General features: G+C 55.2%; 1 protein-coding gene across 1 annotated transcript in view; it reads right to left on the reverse strand.

The window, feature by feature from the left end:
• Positions 1–839: 839 nt before the first annotated feature.
• NTN3 (netrin 3) overlaps positions 840–17,387 on the reverse strand; it is a 30,989-nt gene continuing 14,441 nt past the window's right edge. Inside the window, exons 3-7 of the mRNA XM_032704056.1 lie at positions 14,912–15,100; positions 8,449–8,598; positions 7,450–7,503; positions 1,558–1,632; positions 840–1,290 (exon numbers count right to left, since the gene is read on the reverse strand). Coding sequence (XP_032559947.1) covers positions 962–1,290; positions 1,558–1,632; positions 7,450–7,503; positions 8,449–8,598; positions 14,912–15,100 — 797 coding nt within the window. The 3' untranslated portion in view covers positions 840–961. The remainder of the gene's footprint in view (positions 1,291–1,557; positions 1,633–7,449; positions 7,504–8,448; positions 8,599–14,911; positions 15,101–17,387) is intronic.

Raw genomic sequence — 17,387 nt, forward strand, 5'->3', positions numbered from 1 at the left:
GATGCACGCCAAGGCACATGGTCACTTGGTGTCATCTCAACAGAAGCAGGTGGAATTATGTCAGTTGGCACCAGGTGAGAATATAGGGGCGTAGACCTGGCTGGCTGGCCGATGATACAGCCCAGGTTCAGGGGGAGCAGGTGGACGTGGGAGGGGAAAATGTGTGTCTTCATGTCTTTCCCACTGGGTTGTCTGGACTATGCCCCAGGACAGGTAAAAATGAGAGGTTGAGAAGTCTGTCCCTTTCGCCCTGGTGGCCAGCAGCACACTGCCAGGGCCTGGCTCCTCCCTGTGGCACTGCAGCACAGCATGGGTCCAGCCCCAGCCAGCAGTGCTGGTCCATGTGAATCCAAGGTCACTGAGGAGTCAGGCCTTGCAAAAGTTCATTTGTCCTTTCTGGTGGAGCTCCTGGGGCTGGTGGCTCTGCAGGGCTGGATAGTTTCCACTCAGCCTCCCTGCATGCACATCTGGGTGAAGGACAGGAGACTCCAACCTCCTGTTCCTCCTGGGCAAGGAGAAAGGCAGACAGAGGTCTTACAGCAGCACATTTTCAGAGTGAGGAAGAGTCATACCCTGGATGCTGGAGAAGGGAGAGCTGTCAACTCAGATGTCAACATTGGGTCGAAGACAACTGTGTTAAAGGCAATATAAAAGCCTATAAAATGAGTGCTATGGACACCAATCCCCTCCAAGCTCCTTCCACAGACAGGCACCCACAGGACCTTGCTCCACTTTGCTCCTCATTACTGCATTATTTTTAATACACACTTAGAGAAAAAGACCGACACGCACACCCAGCTGTGCACACGCACACACAAAGGGAAACCATTGCCAAAATATACACTATAGACAGAGAGTCTGTTCACACTATATATATGTACAGAGTCTGTGGGTGCAGTCTGACAGTGCCCAGCCAGGCTGGGGCTGAGCACGGGGTGGGGACAGGATAGGTGGAAACACCTCAGGGCTTCACACACTTCCCCTTCTTCTCCCGTCGTTGCAGTTTCCGAAGGCGGCGTGTCCAGGCGTCCCGCCACTGGATGACCAGGCTGTTCTTGTCGGCCATCAGTCCGGGCCGGTCGGTGGAGTTTTCACTGATCCCCATGACCAAGTACTTCTTGCTAATCTGGATCTTGGGGCACTTGCAGGACAGGTCTTTCAGGTGAATCCACAAGAAGTTGTCACCACGCTTGACCCGCTCGTCGCGGCACTTGTAGACAGAGAGGATGTTGATGGTGAACTTGGCCCAGTTGGCCACCGTCTCCATTTCTAGGATGTTCACCTGGACCACTGAGGGAAAAAAGGGGGAGATGTGGTGATAGGGGATACTTTGCCTTGCTCCACAAAGGAAGCTTTGGTGGTGGGAACTGCCTGTCCCCAGCAGACCCCCCCGCCCTGCCTCATCCACCATGACTTTGGGAGGGCTAATTTGGGGACCCCTCTCCATACAGAGTGTTCCCCATCCCCTGGGTGCCTACATCTGCCCCACCCACTGCCAGCCCTCGTCTGCCTCTGGGGCAAAGCCCAGCATGGCCCAGGGAGGCTGGAGGTCCTTACCATAGTCCTTCTTGCAGTACTTCTTCATGTTAATCTTGTAGTTGCCCTTGGCTGGCTTGCAGTAGGAGTCACAGTCTGCAGGGGAAGAAAAGAGGGTTGAGCAGAAAGGAATGGATGGGAGGAATGCAAGTGAGGTGAGGGTGGCCACTGTGGAGAGCAGGCAGGGGCCATGGACAAGGAGAGTGGGAAGAGAGGATATGGCACCAATCCCACAGCTCTGACAGCAGACCAAGGGGGTTGTGATCCTCAGGGCAACTCAGTCCTCGGGGGCCAGAGTGGTGAGAAACACCCTCAGGAGCAGCCCCTTCAGAGACCTGTGCCTCCTTGGTTCCTATAAGCAAGGAAGGGGACTCAGGCTGGGGGAAGAAGGCAGGAGAGGGAAGTGGCTCTGCTCCACCAGGTAACTCCTGCTGCCCAGGCATCCCCTGCTCAGGCTGCTACAGAAGGGCTGGGGAGGCCATCAGGCTGTCCCCCACCATGCACACATCCCTTCCTGCTGTCCCCCAAGGCTCCTGTCCTCCGGGAGGCTTTTTTCTGTGCATTTCTAAAGCCTCCAGATTTGCATCTCAAGCAGAGGGAGGGCAGGGAATGCCTCTTTCCTTCTCCCCAAAGGCTTTGATCCCAACAACTGCCCCAAGCAGCCCTGTTCTTCTCCTTTCTTTCCCCTGCCATCTTCCTTTGAACATCTCAATTTGTCTCTTTCCAAGTGGCATGTTTTTTTCTAAACCCATCTTTCTTCTTTTCTCTCCCTTTTTCAGGTTCTCCCTCTGGCTTGGCCCCGTGTCCCGGGATGGAGCCAGCAGCCTCTGAAGCTGTCTTTTTTTGTGGGTTGCCACAGCAATCACTGGGGATGGAGGCGAGGGTCTGGAGGAAGACGGGGAATAACAGCACCCCGTGCCAAGGGGAGGAGGAGAAATGAAGAAAGGAAGAAGCCCGGGAGCACAAATTCCCCCTGGGCTCTGCTGTTCTTCTCTCTGCCCAGCTCCTTTTTATCTGTGACTTCGTGCCGCCTGTTCCAAATTTGTCAGCGACAGAAGCAGTGCAGCACGAAGCTAATTCTTGGCAGAGGGGGGTGAGCCCTGATTTGCAGCTCAGCTCCCCCTGTGCTGCCACACTGCCCCTCTGCCTGGGCTGACAGAGCTGCCTTGGCCCTGCTGCATCCCCTGGGACAGCAGTGGTGGCTGTGGAGGGAACACAGGATCCTCTGGGAGAGCAGTGGTAGCTGCAGAGGGACTCAGGCCCTCCCCAGGCCCTCCCAGGTGACTGCTGAGCACACTGGAGTGCTTGATGCCCTCATCCACTGCATCCATGGGAAGTGCTACAGCCTCAGCCTGCTATATCCCCTGGGATACGCTACAGCCCTATTCCAGACACCACTGCATCCCTGGGATGTGCTAAAGCCTCAGCCTGGACATTGCTATATTTCCTGGGATATGCTGCAGCCCCATCCCAGACTCTGTTGCATCCCCCCAAGATGTGCCACAGGCCCACCCCCTGACACACTGCTCCGTCCCTTCCTGCTACATGAAAGGGACTCTTTTAAAAGAGAGCTCCCACCTTATTTTGGGGAGCACCTGTCAGGACAGGAGACCTTTTCCTCCCCAAGCAAAGGGGCACAAAACCCATCCTGCAGCTGGCAGGGTGATGGGTGGTGGGACCAGGCTGCGGGGCAGTCTCAGCCAACCTGCCATTTCCCCCCTTGGTGATGGGGACAAAAGGAAAACAGAAAGAAATCCAGTAACTGCCCTGGGCTCCTGCTGGTGATTAACAACATAACACTGGTATCCAAAAGAGGCAGAAAATGGGGTTGGGAATTAACAATTTGGGATTAGTTTGGGGATTTTTTTAACCATGGCTTTGTGCTGAGGAACATTACTCAAATGTAAAATCAATTCCTGCTCCGTTTATGTAAGAAACTTGGGAAGAGAAAAAAAAGTCCATTAACTGGAAGCATTTCCCTTCCTTGCCCCCAAGAACATGGCCTCCATCACTGGGTGTGGGGCAGACATGGATGCTGTGGCTGGGAATTGTCTGTGCAGTTGGATGGGGCAGCTGAGCCCCATGGAAGGGCTGGGGGACAGCAGAGACTGACCCAGTCCCAGGGTGTGAAAGTGCACCTGCAAAGCACAAAATGCTGCTGCATCCCTGGGATCCACTACAGTCTGCCCCCCGACACTGCTGCATCCCTGGGATCCACTACAGCCCCATCCCTGACACTGCTGTATCCCTGGAATATGCTACAACCCCATCTCAGGCACTGATGGATCCTCGGAATAAGCTACAGCCTGATCTCTGAGACTGAGACATTCCTGGGATGGGGTACAACGCCATTCCTGACACTGCTGCATCCCTGGGAGATGCTACAGGGACAGAGTGGGAGGAGGCTGCTGGCAACCAGAGCCACTGGGCTGGCTCCCTGCTGGGGGAGTGTGTGTGAGAGGTGGCAAGTTTGCACATCTGGTTTACTTCTCCTCTCCTTGGGAAAAAAAAAAAGGAATATTTTGTTTTAAGAGAGATGTAACTTAATTAGGTGTTATGGCTGCAAATATTTTACTGCTTACTTTGAATTCCTTTAAAGCCCTGTTTTGCGCTCCACGAGTTTTGTTAATTCTGCTAACGGGGAACATAGATTTATTTTTTTCCATTAAGTGGAAAATATTTTGAGATAATAATAATAAAAATTATGAGAAGTGGACCCAGGATGTTTCATCACCAAGCCAGTCAGCTACTCAGACACAGAGATCAAAGCTGGACCTCAAAGGCTTTGGAAGATCGGAAAGGCAGGAGAAAGCTGGGAACAGTGATGCAGAAGATGGCAATGTCAGTGAAAATCCCGGACACAGCCGGGGATGGGACCCCCGCAGGGAGGAGGATGGGGAGAGGGGGGGAAGCCCAGCACCTGAGCACGGCAGCCCCAAACAATGTTCCCCTGTTCCTGCAGCCGGCACCTGCTGCCAGAGGCAGGGTGGGAGGTGGAGAATGGGGGGAGAAGGGGCTTGGAAGCTGCCTGGGGTGGGAGGACTGCGTGGCATTGAGGGGCTGAGGGCCCCTTGGGGAGTGCCCTGCTTAGGGGGAGCTGAGGGCTCCTGGGGCAGAGGGATGGAGGCAGAGGGGCATCAGGGTGCAGGCAATAGGAAGGGTGCTAGCAAGGTGCTGGCAGTAGGCAGGGTGCAGGGTACAGGCAAGGTCCTGGAAGCAGGCAGGGTGCAGGCAGGGTGCAGGCAGCAGGCAGGATGCACTGCTGTGGCCAGTCCTGCCCGTGGTACAAGCACACTGGAGTTGGGTAACCCAGGCAGTGTGGGGTAGGGCAGCATCACCCCCCACCTCTGACCCCCCCAGTGAAGGGGCAGTATGATCCCTGTGCCCTGCTCCCCCAGTGGCACAGGCCCTGGGCAGAGGCAAATACTTTGCATTAAAGATATTCGAGTTAGAAGCCAGAAATCTTAAGCCAACAAACCCACAGATAAACTGGAGGCAGTTTGAGGCAGACCTGCTCCTCTAAAACAAAGCAAACAACCCAGCTCTTCACCAGTACGGTTTATTTTTGCGCAGCTGAACAGCTCAGACATCACTGTGAGACTGTTCCTATTTATAAAGCATTGGAGGGGAATCACTTTGATTAACTCTGCTCCACACAACACTCTCTGTTGGCAATAAAACTGTTCAAATCCCCCTTTCCCTCTCCACAGTGTTTTCCTTTTCCTAAAGCCTGGTGTTCCCAGCTCCCTCATCACAGCAGGCAGGGTAGGCAGGGCAGGCAGGAGCAGAGGTGGTGGTGGTCTGCCGTGTCCCACACAGCCCCCCCAACAGTGGTACCATCTTCCTGTTGGGCAAGACGTGCACTCCAAGTCCCAGCTCTCCTCCGCTGCCACAGCGTGGAGTGAAACCTCTGCCAGGTCCAGGCAGGGCTGCTCAACTCGTGTCCTGAAAACACCTCCTGTTTTCCAGAGCCTCTGTGGAGTAGAGCTGTGAGGGCTGGGCAGTGCCCATGGGCGCTGGGTGGGCACCGGGCTGTGCAGTGCTCCCAGTCTGAACCACGTGCAAGGAGATGAGCTATCAACTTCCCTGGCAGCAGAGCCCGCCTCCCCCTGGCTCCCCCCTCCTGTCAGGGAGCTGCAGAGCCAGAAGGTCCCCCCTGAGCCTCCTTTTCTCCAGGCTGAGCCCCCCCAGCTCCTGCTGCTCCAGCCCCTTCCCAGCTCCGTTCTCTCCTCTGGACACACTCCAGCCCCTCAGTGTCAGTCTAGTTGAGTGAGGGGCCCAGAACTCCACACCTTCAACACACCTTGTCCCTGCCCCTCTCCTACAGCCACCGAGGGCATGCATAGGACTGCAGGGGCCATGCTGGGAGGTGTTCCCAGAAGCCTGGGGAGTACTTCCCAGGCACACACCAGCCTGGGAAGAGGCTGTTGGTGTTTTCCACCACCAAGGCAAGGTGGCCATAGGAATGGGAGCTGGGGAGAAGGTCACAAACAGAGCACTGGCTCTCTGAGAAGCACATAGGCTTCCCCGGGATAGACGTACCCTGACCAGGGCAGGGGGAAGCTGCTCATTAAATATGGGTGTGGGGAGATGGGGGTGCCCCTGCTCTCTTCATAGGACCGTGTGCCATGGGATGGAGTGGAGGATGGTTCAGGATGTCTATTCCACCACACTGGTATGCAGGAGAAGACTGAGGTCATGGGGAGAGCAGGAAGAAGAGTGGCCTGAGGAGGGAGGGGGCAGCTTCTTTCCATAGATTCTCCCCCTCCACTGGCTTGAAATCCCTACAGAGGGATAGAATTGGGATGGCTGAGAACAGCCACACTGCAGTGCTGATGGGACTGTGAAAGGAGAGGAGGGGAGAGAGAAAATCCCTGCTATGGCCCTCCTTACTCTGCTGGATGCATCCTGCCATGGTGGCACAGGGTCCAGGGGCCAGCACAGCACTTCTACTGGCATGTGCTGAGACACGAGGGAGCTCAGGCACTTTGGTGGGACCTTGGGCCATGGCTGGGCTGGAAGAGGGACACTAATCCACCAGTTCAGGTAGCATCCATGCACACCCAGCAGTGCCTGGCCCCAGCTGAGCCTCTGCAGGAGCATGAATAAACCTGCAGCATGCAGGGAGATGCCAACCTTGCTCCAGCCTGGGGAGCCAGAGCAGCTCTTCAGGAGCTCTAAGGACCATGGCAGCAGTGCTTCCCTTGCCTGTGCAAAGCCTGGAACCCCTCAGTGGAGCTGTCCCCTCTCACTGGGTGACCACAGCAGTGACATTGATCCTCCCATTGCCCCTGCACCCCATGGTGCATCCCATCACCCTGTGCAGCCAGGATGAGCAGCTCATACCTAGACCCTTCACTCCTGCAGACCCGGGTGAGGTGAGCCCCATGTCACCCATGTCCCAGGGGAGACCTGGCAGCCTGTGCCCCAGCAGAGGGGCCCTGGAGCCTGCCTGCAGTTGATAACCTGCCAGACATCCAGTGCCCCAGCACCTCCCAGAGCACTGGGGCCCTGCAGAGGCAAAGGGCACCAAGGAGAAACCTCTGGCACTGGCACCAATAAAAGGAGGTTGAATAAAGCCACTGGTGCCATGTGCCACAACCCCTGCTGTAACCTGCCAAGGGATGGCAAGGCCCCAGTGGGTTGCATCCCTGCCCTCCTCCCTGGAGAGGATGGAGAAGGCCTTTCCCAAGAAAGTCCATCAATCTTAGTTGTGTCTTTTCCAGAAATACATAGGATTTCAAATCTCAGTCGCTACTTTCACTGAAATTTTTCACTATTCACGTTTTGCCAAATGGTTTGCCAGAGCTCAGCCCTTCCCCCTGGTGTGCCAGGGACAGGAGTTGGGATGGGCCCCCCAGTCTCTGGGCAGGGCTGAGGCCATGGACTTAGCCAGGGACATGGAGCACTTACCTGCAGGTGCCTCTGTGCTGGTGACTAGGGAGGTGGGGTTGATGGCAGGGATCTCTGGAAAAGAAAGGAAGAGGTGTCTTAAGGAAAGAGGTCACCAACTCTAGGGGTGACAACTGGGAAAATGCCCTCTGAAAATGGACTAGAAGGGGGTTTTGTGGGTCACAAACGAATGATGGGGTGAGTCTGACCTGAATATCAGAGGCCATCTAATAGACCAGGAGATGTCCAAAGTGAGTTCAGTAAACTGGGACAGGCTGAGATGCTGCAACCCTCACGAGCCTAAGTTGCTGTGTGGAGGTGTGTGCTCCAGGGATGGATGTTCCTCAGATGCTCAGCTCATCTGAACTCAGTTTAGACATTGGACAGATGCTTGGCTGATCTCAGCATGCTCCAGGCTGCCCAGCACAGGGATAAATGTGGGCAAAGACAACACTTTCTGAGAAGTCTTGGCAATAAAAACTGGTGGAAATATTCTGTCCTAACCCTAAATCTGGGGAAGAAGAGAGGGAGAGGAGCCAGCTCCACCAGCTCACCCGCACTGCCACTGCTCCAGTAGCCTCAGTGAATGCAGCAGGGCGGGAAGTTGTTCCTCTGCCACTTGGGTCAAATTCAAACCCACTGCAACTATAAACAAGGTTTTGTGCTGCCCACAAGCCCTGGCCCTGCCCCAGACGTGACCGCGCTCTGGGCGCAGCCGCGTGAGGAGAGCACTTGCTGTGGCAGAGGATGGGACCCAGCAGAGTTGTTTCAGCCGGCTGGAAGCACTGACTCAAGGGGTCTTCCAGAGCCTCTTGCACTAGGGAATGTGAAGCACAGGCCACTCCACAAAGTGACCCACCATCCTCCTCAACCACCTCCTGGAGAACACCCATAAGGACAGACCCTCTCTTATCTGAGCCTCCACCCACTGCAAGCCATCCAATGTGGGTGGGGGACCAAGGAGCATCTCCTGGTGCTTGTGGGGGTCCCCGAGTGCCAGGCAGGGTGCGGGGCACTCACTGATGCAGGGGGCCACGGGCGAGCGGCTCTGCTGGTAGCCCTTGGCACAGCGGTTGCAGGTGAGGCCGGTCACGCCGTCCTTGCACGGGCACTGCCCCGTGGTCTGGTTGCAGGTCTTGCCGGCTGCACCAACAGGGTGGCAGTCACAAGCTGGGTGGGAGAGAGAGAAAAGATTATGTGAGAGGGGATGCAAAACATAAACCCCAAATTGGACCCAAGGTGCAACCCTGAGAGAGGTGAGGAGAATGGGGCCCTTCCAGTGCACCACTGGAAAGCAGCTGCTGGAGCTGGCACAGACCCGTGGGTCTGAACCAACCATGGCCCCACATGTGCTGTGAGCAGCACAGGCAGGAGTGTGAGCAGACAAAGCGGTTGGCCAGGGTATGGCCCTGCTGACAGGGATGCTCAGGATGAGTCCCCGGAGACACTGCAACTCCCACAGGGGCCTGCAGCCACCAGCTCTCTCACCTCAACCCCAGGAAAATGCTCCTATTGCAGCAGTAAAAGCCATTTTCTCCACTTGCTCCCTGACCTCTGAGCTTTTCAGTCCATGGAGCTGAACCAACACTGAGCTTTTACACAAACATTGACCTTGTCTTGGGTTTAGGATGAAGTGGGTCTTCTTGATGCTTCCCAAGCTCATGAGCCTCAATGCCCACCTGACTCCTGGAGACCCTGGGCAAAGGATGACCCCATGCCTTTCTAACACAGCCTTTCTAGGGACAAGCCATGCCTGAGGTGGGTGAAAGTTGGGTCTCCACCCTCAGAAGAATGCCGAAGTGGCTCTGCATCACACCACATTGGAGGACGGACACACTGAGGTTGTCTACATGGAGGGACGTGGAAAGGAGATGCTCCCTCAGGAGAGGGACCTTCCCATGTGTTTGCTTGGAGCTGGGCTGGCTACGAGCTGGAGGAGGTTATCTCAGCCTCCATCAGTGTAAGAGTTGAACGTGATTTCAAAGCAAAACAAAAACATCTCCCCCACCCGCCCCCGCAGCCCCCTGATGTTATCGTTTCCCTAATTTTCACCAGATGGGATTGGTGGGAGCACCATGGCACTCGAGCCCCCTCCTGCACAGCCAGAAACCAGAGTGAGCAGCCTCTAATGGGGACCAGATGCTCCATCCTTATCAGATCTTGGCTGGGACTGGAAGCGGACGTCTTTCTGACAGGGATATTTTGGGGCTCAGCTGTGATAACAAATGGCAGCGAGCGAGGGAGTCTTGGCACGACGCGGGGCCATTGGAAACACAGGGGTTTTCTTGGGCCCCAGTGGTCTGTTCCTGGTGCAAAGCTTATGGATGGGACATAAATCTCAGCCCAATCAGGATCCAGTTCATCTAAGCCCATCTCTCTTCATGCAGTGGAAGGAGGATTTCAGTGACTCTGGATGTTTTTACCTGGATTAGTAATTAAGGCAGTTTTGCTCATCCTAAGTCCACAACAGATCAGTGTCGTTGGGGGATGAGTTTGGTTTCTGCCAGACCAATCTCTGCCCCTTAGCCCCGCCGTAGAGGAGAGATTTCCCATAGTCCCAGAAAAATACATTGCTCCTTCCTGCTCCTACGGGAAGAGCGTCCCAGGCAGCAGTGGGTCCCTGTGCTGGTTTTGGCTGGGGTAGAGTTAACTTTCTTCACAGTGGCTGGTAAGGGGCTACGTTTTAGATTTGTGCTGAACATGGGGTTGATATGTTTTTGTTATTGCTGGGCAGAGCTTACACAGAGCCGAGGCCTTTTCTGCTTCTCATACTGCCACACTGGCAAGGAAGTTGGGAATGCCTGGGAGGTTGGGAGGAGACATAGCCAGGACAGGTGACCCAAACTGACCAAAGGGATATTCCAGACCATATGACATCATGGTCTGGGGAAAAAGAAGGAGGCTGGGGGGGAAGAAGGCAGAAGGAGAGGTTTGGAGTGATGGTGTTTATCTTCCCAAGTCACTGCTATGCAGGATGAGGCCCTGCCCTCCTGGGGATGGCTGAACACCTGCTGCCCGTGCGAAGCAGAATTCCTTGTTTTTCTTTGCTTGTGCGTGCTTCTTTTGCTTTCTCTATTAAATTGTTTTCATCTCAACGCACAAGTTTTCCAGCTTTTACCCTTCCAGTTTTCTCCCCAATCCTGCTGCTGGGGCATGGGGGCTGGCAGGGTGAAACTACAGTAGTCCTACATTGCAGCGTGGCCCATCACACTACTCCGGCTGGAGCATCTCCATCCTTCCTCATCCTGACATGACCTGTGCAGGGGGACCAGCCCAGGGACCCCCTCCTGGCCCCAGGGAAGGCAGGTACCGGGGGCATGGTGCAGCTTCACACCACTGGCCACACACTGAGCCCTGCTGCTCCCAGCCCTCTGGCTGCCAGGATCTGGCCCGTGGAGCTTGAATGGTGGATTAAGTCACTAGCTTGGAGCTTAACTCATCGAGCCGTGCTTGCCAGAAAGCATGTCTTGCACCTCATATTCAGAGTATTTCTGCATCTTGAGGCTTAGCTGCTACTGCTTCACCGGTTTTCATTGGAGAAAGCTCATGGTTTACAGCTTTGTTTAAATTACTGGGATTAATGCACAGCCATTCTTTATTTGACTTTTCAATTACTGCCATTGAATTAATCCTGTAGGTTGTTCTGCCTTTTCCACCCTCCCAGCTTTTCCGTCTCGCAGCATCCAGTGGTGGGAGGGAAGCACTCGCTGGTGGCTGAGGGCTCAGCTCAGTTAGACTCAGGCTTGGGCAAGCTGCAGTTGGTATTTTTGTGCCTATTTCAAAGATGCTGCATCCCAGGAGAGACAAACCACAATTGGAGAGGGATTTAGTAACATGAGCTGGGGTTTGTTGAAATAAGATGCAATGGTTCATGGCCTCTGGGCTAGGGATTTGCCTCCTGGTTATGAGCTGACCATCTGCAACCTGGTCTAGTGGAAGGTGTCCCTGCCCATGGCAGGGAGTTGGAACCAGATGATCTTCAAGGTCCCTTCCAACCCAAACCAGTCTGTGATTCTACGAGCATCCACCTTTGCAGCGATGCTCAGCTTCTGCCTTGGACCAGTGCTGTGGTAGGTGCAAAAGCCTTCATTCAAAGCCACAGCCCCCCATTCCCATCAACCTGTTCCACATCTGCTTTAAACATCTGTTGTCAGGATCCTTGCTGTTTCTTTTCTTTCTTTTTTTCTTGCAGGAGTGTAGATACCTGAGTTGTAGGTATGGGACACATCTTTGGAGAAACCAAGCCCAAACTGTGTTGTCACATCTCTGTCACTGTGTATTTCTATATCTCTCAGTGACAGCTCTCCCTTCCCAGCACCTGGGACCCTGCTCCTGCTCCAAAGAGCTCCAAATCTCAGCAGATCCACCACTGGATAAGTACAAGAAAGAGGTGGAAATGCCCTCTGCTTTACTGAAGAAGAGGCAGCCAAAGTAGCAGAAGCATCAGGGATTTTATTATTAACTTTGTTCCCTGAGGCAGAGCCAGGAATTTGCTCCCTAGACCCAGGGTACCGTCTTCACTGCCAGATCCTCCTCAACATATGCACCGTGGCGGGGGTCGGCCCCGTGCACATGTTCATCTGGCTCGGCTGAGCCTTTGCAGCACTTCCAAACCATGGGCAAACCCTGCCAGCCCTCTGGAAACAGCACCCCCTGCCCAGGCTGGCAGAGACCTGCCTGTGGCTTGGCACAGGGATGGAGGCTTGTCTGGGAGGGGGGACCTGCCACAGCACCCCCATTCCCCTGCCCCTCCTCAGCCCAGGCAGCGCTTGTTGGCATTTCTCCTGCACTGTGGCATCTGCCCTCACCCCATCCCATTAACTCCTGGGCATCCTGGGATGCTTTGCCTGCCCTGTCCCATCCAGAGGAGCCACCTCGGATCAGAGGTGCTTTCCATCACCTTAATGCTACACAATTCCTGCCCTGAGGGGGGTGGAGCAGGACTTGTGCTGACAAATGGTGGATACAGGCAGATGGAAGCAGCCATGGATGGAGGATGCTTCCTCCATCCTCAGCCCTGCAAGCAGAGGAACCTGAGCCACAGCCGAGTAGGAAATGCTGTGCCTGCAGTGTCCCTGGTCCCATACACTTGTGCTGTATCCAGTAGTCCTCCCTGCTCCCAGACAAATCCAGCTTGCTTTATTAATTTTGGGTTTTTTGTTTGTTTTTTTTTTTTTTTTCTATTATTACTTTTTGGTAAGTGCTCTCTTTCCTGTACGGAACAGAAACTGAGCCCTCAATGCCCAGGGAGGTGGCACCAGGGTCCCCAGGGCCTCTGGGGAGGCAAATGCCTGCAGGGCTTCCACTTTGGTCAGTATTGTGTCAGGTAGTTCTGGAGCACAAGTAGGAGAAATCACAGAATATCCTGAGCTGGAAGGGACCAATAGGATCATTGAATCCAACTCCTAACCCTACACAGGAAAACCTCAACAACCTCGCCATGTGCCTGAGCGCATTGTCCACGTGCTCCTTGAGCTCTGGCAGCCTTTGGGGCCATCACCACTGCCCTGGGGAGCCTGTTCAGTGTCCAACCACCCTCTGAGGGAAGAACTGAGGGATATTTTCCTAATATCCAGCCTAAACCTCCCTAATCCAAAGAGGAACAGAGACTCCTCCTTGGGGAAGAGTGGGAGGTTAGGTGCTGCCCACAGAAGTCGAAGGGTAAGGCACAGCCACCCCAGTGCCTCCCAAGCCCTGGTGCCATTGGGGGTGAGCTCACAAGTCTCCAGCACTTGAGCACTCATGGAAAAGGGAGTTTTGCTGCAGCTGCCCCAGTCTGGTGGTGCTGCAGCAGGAGCTGAGGGCTTCTGCCATCTGTCCCTGGCCTCAGCCAGAGCCAGGACCCCTCCCAGGAATGGGACACGATATTGGATGCTGTTCCATAGATTGCCAGGATGCATGCCCTGTCCTGCCTCCTCCTCTTCCTCTCTCCCAGTCCCTCTGAGTGTCACCCCAAGAATGCTGGCACCTGGCATGGCTTTGGGGCCTAGCTGCCACCTGGCACAAGCTTCATCAAGGGGAAACCCTCGGTGCTTCCAGGGGTTGCCACGCCCCTGTGACATGGCTTGGCTGAGGCCACCAGGTGGAAACAGCACGTGGTCCCTGGGGACATGGGCTGTGAGGTGGGACCTGTCAGGTCAGCTGCTGAGGTGATTAGAAATGATTAGCTCACTGTTTGCTAAGGAGCTGGCTGCAGGCAGGGCCCATCCTGCCAGTGGCTGCTCAGCCCCACTCCCTGGGATGAGCTCAAGCATTCCTGGGATGAGCAAGGATGCAGAGAGCCTGGGGCGGCTCACACAGCACAAGCGACAGAGGGACTTCACCTATTGCATCCCAACCCAGCTGAGCCAGACCTCCAACAGCACTACTGCACATGACAGGGGAACCCCAAAAGTCAAATCCTTCCATTAACACTGGTCTGCAGCCAGTGTTAATGGTCTGAAACCAGCTCCAGTACTTCCTGTAGGCCCTACATAAACACATGAGCATCATGTTCTTGCAGCAGCAAAGGTGCCCAGTGCCCACACAGCTGCAAAATGCATCGGAGAGGAATCAGAGGGGGACACTGTGCTCCCTTCCAGGAGGGACTAGCAATCTAAGATGGAAAAATAGGGATCAGGGATGAAATCCCAGCATCTAAACAGCTGTGGCTGATTTCCTGCCGACTCTGATGTTCCAGTCTGGATCCTGCCAGTCCTTGGGGACAGGCAAGGTGTCTCCTTACCTCAGATTCTTTGGTGAAACTACTGTTTTGAAAAAGGTTCTGCAGATGGGCTGAGTAGGGACAGGGAAGAGGAACCAGGCAGGTTTGGCCAGGAGTTAGAGGAGAGAGAGGAGACGTGCAGGTCCCATGATGTTTGGCACCGGCTGGGAACCTTGTGAGGTTGAACTGCAGCTTGATGGCTTGGAGCCAGCATGGCTCCTGGCCAGGTCAAGGACAGCTACCAGGAACCATGGTGTTCAGCATCCCCCCCAGACAGGTCCCAAGAGCCACCCCATAGCTGAAATGCACCCTGTGTGGTCCGATGGAACCTCTGCCAACATCCCCAGGCCTTCAGAGCAGGGAACTCACATTCCAAGCATGGCTATGTCCCAGACAACATCCATATCAGAGACAGGATTCCAGCACATTTAGTCAGATGTTGACTTCAGCACCTGCCCAGCATCTCTCCAAACACTGACCATGGAGATGGAAACTGCCACCACACCAGGACCCTCCCGGGATGGATGGGTTCCTGGCAGCTCCCTGCCTGTCATCCTCCCCACCCCTCGAGGACATGCTGGGCTCAAAGCAACATCCCTCCCTGGTGCCCTTGGGGTGGCAGAGGTCATCAGGGTGGTGGAAGCTGGAGGTGATCTGCAGCTGCCAGAGCGACTGGCCAGGCTACAAGCAAAGGGATATCCCAAGGATGAGCAGGGAGAACAAGGAGGCCAACAGAGATTCTCTCACCCTTGCTGCCCACATGGAGACCCTCCAGCTCACCTTTGCAGGCCTTGCGGTCTGTGATGGACTTGCTGAGGTCACGGTAGAAGCCCTCCTTGCAGTAGTGGCAGTGCCGCCCTGCTGTGTTGTGCCGGCAGTTGAGGCAGACGCCGCCGCTCTTGCGCCCCGACAGCTTGTACAGCTCCATGTTGAAGCGGCAGCGCCGGGCGTGCAGGTTGCAGTTGCAGGCTGCAAGGGAAGGGCAGAGAGTGAGGGCTGGAGGTGAAACCCGGGACCCCCTGGGTGGGCTGGAGCTGCCCTGCTGCCCCCCATGGCAGCTGGGGCTGTGCTGGGGAGCAGGATGGGCACAGCACAGTACAGCACAGTCCCAGTGTGCCGTCCAGATGTGCAGCATCCACCGCCCCACAGGGCTGGTGCCAGGAGGTCAGCGCAGAGCAGAAAGGGGACCTGCAGGGACAGGGCATCATTTGGCTGAAGGCAGGCAAGTGTGGGATTGAGGGGTGCAGCCAGGGGATTTGGCAGTGCCAGCTGGGCACCTGCAGCCCCGTCGTTCCCCCTGCCCCTTCCCTGGCAGCTGACTTTGGTGATAGAGCTCACCCAGCCTTCCAGCAGGACCACCCCCCTCATGCCAGGGTGTGTGACAGCATCTCCTCGAATTCTCTATGTTTAAGGCTCTGCCCTGTGTGCGTGAGCACATACACAAAGACACCCACCTAGCAAGCCATGTGTGCTCACACACACGCATGTGCACACAAACGTGCACATGTGAACGTGCATGCACACGGACGCGCACCAAAACAGCCCCAGTCATCCAAACGTACAGCTGTGCACAGAAACATCTGCACACTGTTACATGTCCACACACAAATTAGCCCCAGGAAGCACAGGGTCCCCCCAGCCGATTCCACGTGTGCGAGATAAAAAGGCAAAGCACTGCCCGTTCCCACTTAACACTCTTGCAAAAAGATAATGGGAACAAGATTTCCTTTGGCAAAACGCGGCGCCCTGCTCCCTCCGCCCTGGCCCCCTCCCCATGCCGATAAATTGAGGTTGGGTGAGAGTTTTTCCAGGCGTACTGTGAAATTCATTAACGTGTCAGCCTGGATTTAACTGTCCAAGCCTGGCTTGGCGGCCATGTGAAGTTGCCTCCCCATGGCCGGCAGAGCCAGTGGGAGCTTCACCCCACACAGTTCAAACACTCCCTCACCCACTTTGGCACTCGGGTCACAGAGATGCCAGGAGAAGAGAGCCAGAGCAAACCCCAACTGTAAAAAAGAGCTTTTCTGGAGGCTTGAGTGGAGTGGAAGGTTGGAGCCAGCACCACGCGCTCAAACCTCGGCTGCCCCTGGAGCTCCCCCCGTGGTATGAGATTAGTGACAAATCACATGGCAGGCATCAAAATAACACCCGGTGCAGCCGTAGGTGCCTTTCGGGGGCTTGTGCCTTTTGAGCTACTTTTTTTCCCCTGGTGCTAGAAGAAAACAAAGATTTTTGAGGCAAATTCTGGGTTGTGGTACGTTGAGGGAGAGAAGCAAATACAGCCCAAAGTGTCAGGCAGTTCAGGATGCTGCTGAGCGGGGGATGCTGACACTCAGCCGGGCTTTGTCAGGGCCAAAAGAGACACAATGAAGTATCCTGACATTCACGATGCTCTTGCACTCTCCAGATAACAGGATAGGGACAAGCCAGGGTGGTTTTTGCTGCTGAACTGAGGCAGCTGCACAGAACTATGGCAAAGGAGCAATTTTTGGGAGTAGAGGGTCCATGTTATCCCTTTGCAGCATTGAAAGGCATGTTGGGTCACACCAAAAGGCAGCTTTGTGTCCCTGTGGGAATGCCCCCAGCATCCTCTGGGGAAGGAGAGGGGCTGGCAGCCCAGAGGGAGGTGATGGGCAGTGGAGGAGAAGAGTTGGGTAAATGATTCACCACCCTTGGTGCAGGTCCCTCTCTGCCTCCAGTTTAATTGGTGAGGGAGTAACTGGCTGGGGCTTTTTCCTGGCATCACTGATCCCAGCACGTCCTGGGCAGGCCCAGGACCACCTTTCTCTAGGAACGTGCTGCAGATCTTCTGATCCTACCAGGAGCTGGGTTTCAGAGAAGAAACCTCCCCTTGCTGCCCAGCATCGTCCCCTCTCCTTCAGGCAGCTGTGGGCCAGGTGTCGGCAAACTGCCACCACCTTAGCAGGATTCTGGAGCCATACTGGCCAGCCAACAAGGGGAACTGGCTGGGCTTGGCCATGCAGGGTTGGGTGGCTGTCCCCACCCAGGGACAGGGTCACAGCAGCACGCGTGACCGTCTCCTCACCCCCCGGTGCAGCCATCCAGCGCTAATCGGGCAGACGGGTCCCCCTTACCCGGCTAAATACTCTCACTGTTCCTCAAGCTGAGGCAGTTGCAAGCTCTGTCTGTCTCCCGTTAATCACTAATTAAAGGCTTGAATGTTCCCTGCTGTTTGGGGTATTAATAAGAATTTAATTGCACAGTTTGGGGCTAATTATGTGGCAGCTCGCTTCCG

This window comes from Chiroxiphia lanceolata, chromosome 16, assembly GCF_009829145.1.
Source record: "Chiroxiphia lanceolata isolate bChiLan1 chromosome 16, bChiLan1.pri, whole genome shotgun sequence".
Lineage (NCBI taxonomy): Eukaryota > Metazoa > Chordata > Aves > Passeriformes > Pipridae > Chiroxiphia > Chiroxiphia lanceolata.